The sequence below is a fragment of the Cyanistes caeruleus genome, chromosome 18, assembly GCF_971803275.1.
Source record: "Cyanistes caeruleus chromosome 18, bCyaCae1.hap1.1, whole genome shotgun sequence".
In the NCBI taxonomy this organism is placed as follows: domain Eukaryota; kingdom Metazoa; phylum Chordata; class Aves; order Passeriformes; family Paridae; genus Cyanistes; species Cyanistes caeruleus.
Genome location: NC_141718.1, coordinates 2,206,738 through 2,214,294, shown reverse-complemented (window position 1 = coordinate 2,214,294; position 7,557 = coordinate 2,206,738). Strand labels below are relative to the sequence as shown.

Sequence of the window (7,557 nt, the reverse complement as noted above, 5' to 3'; positions counted from 1 at the left end):
CGAGCGGGCCCTGTGTTTGTCCGTACCCTTTTCCCTGGCTCGGGCGGCGCTGAGGGGAACGAGCGGCTCTGAGGGGCGGCCGGTGCCGGGGGCAGCAGCGCCCGTGAGGGGCGGCGGGAACTGAGGGGAGCGAGCGGCCGGTGCTGAGGGAAGAGCGGCCGTGAGGGACGGGCGGTGCTCAGGGGACCCTGCGCTCGTGAGGGGCCGCCCGTGCTGAGGGGAACGAGCTCCCGAGAGGGGCGGCGGGAACTGAGGGGACCGAGCGGCCGTGACAACCGGCCAGTGTTGAGGCGAACGAGCGGCCGTGACAACCGGCAGGTGGTGAGGGGAGTTAGCGGCCGTGACAACCGGCCGGTGTTGAGGGGACCGAGCGGCTGCTGCCGAGGGGAAGCAGCGCTCGCGACGGGCGGCCCGTGTTGCGCAGCAAGGTCCACGCGGGGCGGGCTCGGTACGGGAGCATGGCCGCTCGAGGCGCCTTCTGAGGCGGGCACGGAGCCTCCCGAAGCGGGCTGAGGGCGGGCAGCAGCCGTCGCTCCACCCCTCATAGTTGCCTTGGCCACCGAGAGGCGTCGGGCCGGTTGCCGCCATGAGCCTGGACGACGTGCGGGTGCGGTGGCTGCAGGACCGAGCGCTCGCCCTGCTGGGTCTGAGCGAGCCGGCGTCTTTCGAGGAGCTGCTGAGCCGCGGCGAGGATGCGCGGGTCGTGCTGCTCTTCCTCGGCCTTGGCCCCGAGGATGCGAGCGGGGCGGGCACGGCGCTGCTGCTGCTGCGGGCCGAGCGGCCCGGCCCGGACGGTGAGGAGGGGGTGGGAAAGGGTCCCCCTGCCCCGGCCCGCTAAGTTCTCCCTTGGTTGGCCTAGCCCAAACTCCCTGGTTCCCCCTCCCTCAAACCCCTCTTCGTCCCATCTGCTGAGTCGCAGCCCCATGACCCCTATCTTAGCCCTTTTTCCTCCCTCCCTACCCCTTGGGCTGTGTTTTCCTGAACCCCTTCTATCCCACCCATTTCTAGAATTTTGTCCCCTCTATTTGCGGGATTTGCATCATCCCTCTGCACTGTTATATCTATCATGCTTTTGCCCCATTTTGCATTTGTGCAGGTGGCACGAAGGAGCGTTTCTATGTGGCTTTTAATGAAATTCCTGAAGAGTTTGTGTCAAATTCTACTGTATATTTTCTGAGAGACACCAAAGGTATGTACCCTGAAGACCTGCAGCCTTAGTGTTTTCAGTTTTGCATTAAACAGCACTTCCCATTGTGAAGATGATAGAGACTGGAACTCAGGATAGTGCACATCCAACTTATTTAACTGGGTAGGAAAACACTCAGCATAGAGCCAGGGTCAGGGATGCTTCATCATTTAACTTGCATTTCATGCAAGATTTTCCTCCTCTGTCTTCAGAGTAAGAGCTCAAATCAAGCCACTGTTCTTTTGAACATAAAAGGATATTCTAATTACCAGGCTTGGTTGTAAACACTTAGAACCAGGTGATTTGTGCCCTTTCTGAAAAAGCATTTGCACTATTAAAACCACCACTAGTTTTGAACATCACTAATAGTGTTTTATTAGAGCTTTAACTTATTACGAAAATGACTTTGTACTTTCTGTATCAATTAATTAATTTATACTAATTTTTTGTATACTGTTTAGAAAGAGTTGCTGTGCCTAGTGACCTGACTGAAGCTAATAAGATTCTTCCTCAAGTGATAAAGTCTGGTATGCTGACCGATGATACTCTCTTGATGCTGAAGAGTGCCATCTCACAGGTAAATGAGTGACAGCTTTTATATATGGAATCTTGAGTGTTTCTAGGAGTGATTTTCCTATTTAATATTATATGGACTATGCATAAGAAATATTAATATTTAATAAGTTATCTTCATATTTCAAAATGAAGTTTTTGTTAAATCTTATTTGCTATTCTGTTTCCCCATTTTTTTCCCTATTTGAGAATCATTTAAGTATGACATCAGACACCTTTATTTCGGTGATTACAGATTTTCATGGCACACTGCAGAACTTGAGGCAGAGAGAATGATGCTGAGGATGTGAAATAAAAGGAGACACACTTAAAGGAAATTCTAAAACAATATCTAATGATTAAGTACATTGCTAGTAAGCTTTTTTTTTTTTTTTTTAATATGAACCATCTAATCTGTGTCACCTGTTTCAATTCTAGCAGCTTTCACCAGCTCTCTCCCATGGTCAGCAGCGGACTAAGAAAACTTCCTTTGATTCAGACAGTGAAAAGACAGATTCTGAAGAAGTGAATGTGTCTGAGACTGAACCTGTAAAGCCTGTGGAGGACTCTGATACTCTAACAACGAGTGAAACTCAGCTGAGTATACCAGGTGAAGGGAATGTTCTGCCTCTGCCAGCACTGTGGTGATTAGAGCACATGGCATCAGAACAAGGTTCACCTGAGAGTGGCTTTATGTAGAATGACAAATATATTTGGTTAAAGCTACTCTTTGCTGATACCAGCAGTGCTTTTCCCACCCTGAAGGATAGCAGGCAGCATGGAGAAACTGATGAAATCAGTGATAAGGCTTTCAAAGGGTTTGGAGTAAGAGTGGGAGAGGGGGTGGACATGTCCAGTGGTGCCACATTACCAATGCTGCCAGAGCAAGACGGTTCATTCTGTGTGCATTTCTTCCAATAGAACATCTTAAACTGGAGATGCCAACTGGAAATCTAGATGGAGAAGTGACTGTTCTTGCCACAGTTCCAGAAGTGGTTCAGTCTCTGAAAAGCTGTGCAGTGACCTGGCAGAAATTAATATCCAGAGTTCTGGAGGAGGAACAGGAAAAAGTTCCACAGGTAACGTTGCCTGTTACCTGTGATCCTATTATTCCTGGAGATTTTGCTTCATTTCCCCACAAGAACTGTTAATTTTTAATTCCTCTTCATGTTTGATTGTTGGAAAACCATTTGCTAATTCTGGAAAAGTAGAACAAAAGTAGTGAGGAACTGCGTGGCTCTGGGAAGTAGAATATAAATAAAATATGAGATAATTCACTGCAGATCCTACCCACACAGGATAACTGGAAAATGAAGGGACTTTTGTCATCTCTCTCTTCTAAAGAGACAAGAAATATTAAAAGCTGCACTGAGTATTTTTTTTTAATAGATAGCTATATTTTTTCTTTTTTTTTTTCAAAAAAGTGATCTCAAACAAAAGGAAAAATTATCTTTTTCAGGTTTTGATTCTACAAACACATATATTACCAATACCACTAAACATGCTGAGTGATTTTATGTCTATAAAGTTACCTGTGCAAAAGCCATAAGCTCAGGGATATACTCCCCATGAGCAGTTCCCTTCAGTGTGTATACAACTCATTATTTCAGGGGTCTTCTTCTGTCTGGCTTTTTGCATGGCTAAATCATATCAGGTTTCTCTCAGCATAAAGTTTACTGGAAAGAAGGAACAAATATAATTCTGATTATAAATATTCACTCTTGCATAATGCTAATTCAGCTTTTTTTTATTTGATCCCACATTACTTGTAGGGTAATAGTCCACTTGCAGAGATTTACCTCTGGCGTGAAAAAAATGCTACTTTAAGTGCTCTTACGGAACAATTAAAGCTTCCAGAGGTGCAAAAAGTCCTGGAAATACTACAGGAAGCTGAATCTAAGTTTACTGGAGATTTACAGATAGTCTTAAGTGACCTCAAAAAACATCACATGCAAGCTCAAGATAATGCTAAGTTTCTCTCAACTCTTGAACGCCATTTAAAGGTACCTATCCTTGAGAAAACTTGGTGAAGTTTGAACTCCCCTGAGTTTGATTTCTCTGTTGATGTAATCACCTCTTGTTTATTTTTTCACTTTTTAGCAGCAATAAAGAGATATGCTAGATTAACAAATCATATTTAATTTTAAGAAAGAATTGCTTATTTTGTTTCAGTTTCAGTGGTTCTAAAGTTTGAAAGCTCAGAGCTGTGAGCACTTGGTTTGTAGTCCAGCTGTGGGAGTTTTGATGGCATAGCTGAACTGGGGAAAACAAAGATTTCTCTACTCCATTTTTTAGGTAGTTTCTGCCACAAATTACAGCTGATGTTTCAAAGTTTAAATTGTACTGAAGATCATTCAAACAAAGAGCTGAGCCAAAATTTAAAATCAGGACCTAAAATAATTTGGAGCAAAAGATGCAGATTTGCACATCTTTAACCACATGTGTTATTTAGTCACCAGGATGTCTCCTTGTCCAGGTTATCTATTTAATAATGTTACAGACTTTCATAACCTGAGGCATCTACAGAATAAATATTAATTTACTGAATATGCATTTGTATGTTTTCATGATATCTTACCCACAACATGCATTTCATAGAGTTTATCAACTGGCACTGGGATTGATGTTATCTCACATACAATCCCTTCCCTGCTGAATGCCCTGAGGCTGGTGTGGATCATGTCACGGCACTACAACAAGGAGGAGCGCATGGTGCCACTCTTGGAGCGAATTTCATGGGAGATTTCCTCAAGAGTGCGCAGAGTTGTGGATCTGCAAACACTCTTTAAGTAAGTGCTGGGTTTCTCTTGGACAGGACTGTATTTATTAAAAGCTTTGTTTGTCTTACATGAATTGCAGTAGATGATAAAGGTGTCCGCATTTTTCAACCATCTGAAGTTGTATTGGAAGGTCAATTAAAAGTAAATTTATTTTGTAGTTGTCACAAATTACTAAATCAGCCCTGAAGAAATAGGTTCTTGACCTCTTTTGTATTGAAAGAGCGTAAATCAATAAAACAAATAGAATGATGGGGTAAAAAGTGGCATAAATATAATCAAAATCACTCCTCAAGTAGTATCTCCTTTCAAAATCACATTGAAAATAAGTTACAAATTTTGCCTAGATCTTGTATAGTTAGAAGCTGCTAAACCAGGGTATACTATTCCAGATGAAGTAGGATTTTTTTATCTATAGTAATTCTATCTATAATATCTTAACTGTGTTGGTTTGATTAATAGACAAGACATAGCTGTTGCAAAAAAGAAAATAACAGAAGCCAAAACGACTCTTGAACAATGGAAAAAATGTTATTTTACTACTTGTATCCAAGTTGAAGAGTCAGGAAGTAAGCGATACTGGAAATTTGATGTGAAACGTTTATTTGAGAAAACGGATTATATGGTTACAATCTGTCAAGATCTGTATGATATTTTTCAGGTAGGAATATAGACAATAAATAGATTGTGTCATTACTGTGTTTTGTAGAGATTCTTTTGTGTTGGAGGCTTAGACTTGTTAACAACTTTTAGTTTTGTGTTTGAGATGTGAGAGGTGCCTTTGATTCCAACAAAACTGCATTTATTGCTGGAGGTGGAATAACTTTTCTCCAGGTAGTGGCTGGGGAAAGGTGCCACTGTGTGCATGGTGTGAACAGAAGAGACTTGCAGCAACTGTTTCACACATTCGTGATTTTCATGGATTGCCACCCTAATGATTTAGATAAATAGCATTCAAGTATACTGTAATATAAAATGTAGCCATCTGTGAATCTGTGTATTAATTGCAGAATAACATATGAATGGAGAGATGCTGTGTTTAGGCTAATTTAAGTCTGGGTAATTAGCAATATGGTCGATCAATAAACTGTATGTAAAGTTGAGTGAAAAGGACTAATAACCGAGTATTACCTGTTATAACAACAGAAGTTCTGGGCCTGTAGATTGCTGTGTTTTCTTCAGTGTCTCGTATTAAAATATTTTAAATTTAAGTCACAGTACAAACTGATCATTCTCTGAGTGGTTGATATTTTTTAAAGGAAAAATTTAACAATAATGTGTTCAGTGGCAGAAAAAATATTAAAAGGAAAGCATTAAAGTATGTTCTTCTGAATGAATAGGTCACTGAAGAGCTTTACAATATATTTATTCCTGAGCTGATAACTGTGACAGAAAATCCAAAGGGTGTTGATGAACTACGGAGAGAAGTAAATATACTAATTAGTCCTATGGAAGACCTGACCTTTGATCCTTTTAGCATGGAAAGTGCACGTGACTGGGCATTTGTTGTGGAAGAATTTAGAGAAGATGTTACAGTAAGTACCATATACTGTGATTTAAAAAAAAAAAAAAAAAAAGCTTGGCTGCTATTATTAAAAAGTATTTTAATTTTGCCACCCTTTCTTGGTTTTGCAGGATGAATTTCCAAGTGACAAGGTTTCTTTGCTTTCTTCCTTTGTTTAGGATATTGAAGAAAAGATGACAAGATTTATTGATGAATCTTTTACGACCCTTCGATCAGCAGAAGCTACTTTTGACCTGCTGTTAAAGTACAAACACATCCAGATTCGTGAAACTATTAATAAGCAGTTCATGAAAAAGTTCAGTGATGTTTTGGAGCAATATTGTAAAGAGGTATTCATTTTAGGGACTTCTTATCCAGTACATGAAGTTCTTCACCTAATGAAAATCATAAATCTGTATATATTTAAATACCTGTGTGGTGTAATTTACTATCTAAAAGACTAAAAACTTTCATAAATAAACATGATAATTGCTCTCCTTTTTTGGGACCCAGTGGGAGAAATAATCTGGTTAATTTGCTGAAATGTTGTGCACATCTGTATATGTGAGACACAGTGTGAGAACAGGAAGGTGCTCTGAATGCAACAAGTCTTGTGGCTATTCCTGCACCTCATAAACACCAGCTCACCCTTCCTGAAAAAATGGGTGTTTTATACCCTGCAGCTTTCTTGTCATGGCCAAGTTCATGATATAATCAGGTGTCATAGATCAGTTTTGGAAGGCTAGAATGGAGAAGATTGTATATTGGAAAGCTTTTCATATCAGCTTTTTTTTATTGATATTTCAAAGAATATTGAACTTCACAATAAAATGTAATCTTACAGAAAATGCTGCCATAATGGCAGCTCCACAAGATAGAGAAATGAAAACAAAAGAATTATTTTTATCCTGCTTCTGGAATTACTTCAGAACTTGTGCTGTATATCAGACAGTGATCATAGACAAGCAGTGGGAAAATGATTCTTTGCAATGTTTTAATCTCTTCTAGGTTGAAACCGTTAAGCAAATCTTTGTTCAGAACTTCAAGGATCCACCTCTGTACAAGAACCATCCTCCAGTGGCTGGAGCAATTTCCTGGTCCCGATCCCTTTCCCATCGGATCAAACACACCATTACTCGACTTCAAGAAGAAGAGGAGTTGCTTGCCTCTGAACGTGGAAAGGAAGTATGTTGGGTCTTTTGGTACTTGTGGAAGGAAGGAACAATTTCGTTATGCAATTCTAAAGATGTGAAAGTGCTCTAACGTAAGTCCCAAGTCTTTGCACAGGCCATGTTAGATGTGAAAACTGGATTGAAACCTTCCCACTGCTTCCCAGGGAGACAGTGATGAAATCAAGCACATAATTCAAGAGCCCAAATTCTCCAGTGTCTGCATTAATTACAGGGTTATTAACAAGTAGGGGAACCCTACTTGTTCCCTTATCTAATAAAAACCAGAAACCATATTGAGAGACCGTATTAGGACAGGTTACTTGAACATTTCTCATGGTCTTTAAAATGACTTATACAGAGTTGTCC

The 7,557-nt window shown here is 40.9% G+C and overlaps 1 protein-coding gene across 9 annotated transcripts in view; it reads left to right on the top strand.

The window, feature by feature from the left end:
• Window positions 1–5: 5 nt before the first annotated feature.
• The window catches only part of DNAH10 (dynein axonemal heavy chain 10), a 50,260-nt gene continuing 42,708 nt past the window's right edge, over window positions 6–7,557 (top strand). For 2 of the 9 annotated variants that reach the window (XM_086855236.1, XM_086855234.1), the window contains exons 1-11: window positions 23–794; window positions 1,097–1,189; window positions 1,648–1,763; window positions 2,177–2,348; window positions 2,660–2,817; window positions 3,511–3,741; window positions 4,337–4,527; window positions 4,978–5,176; window positions 5,856–6,050; window positions 6,199–6,369; window positions 7,028–7,204. In XM_086855236.1, coding sequence (XP_086711362.1) covers window positions 587–794; window positions 1,097–1,189; window positions 1,648–1,763; window positions 2,177–2,348; window positions 2,660–2,817; window positions 3,511–3,741; window positions 4,337–4,527; window positions 4,978–5,176; window positions 5,856–6,050; window positions 6,199–6,369; window positions 7,028–7,204 — 1,911 coding nt within the window. In that variant the 5' untranslated portion in view covers window positions 23–586. Of the gene's footprint in view, window positions 795–1,096; window positions 1,190–1,647; window positions 1,764–2,176; window positions 2,349–2,659; window positions 2,818–3,510; window positions 3,742–4,336; window positions 4,528–4,977; window positions 5,177–5,855; window positions 6,051–6,198; window positions 6,370–7,027; window positions 7,205–7,557 lie in introns of all 9 variants that reach the window. The other 7 variants (XM_086855235.1, XM_086855239.1, XM_086855240.1 and 4 more) reach the window with 7 other exon arrangements.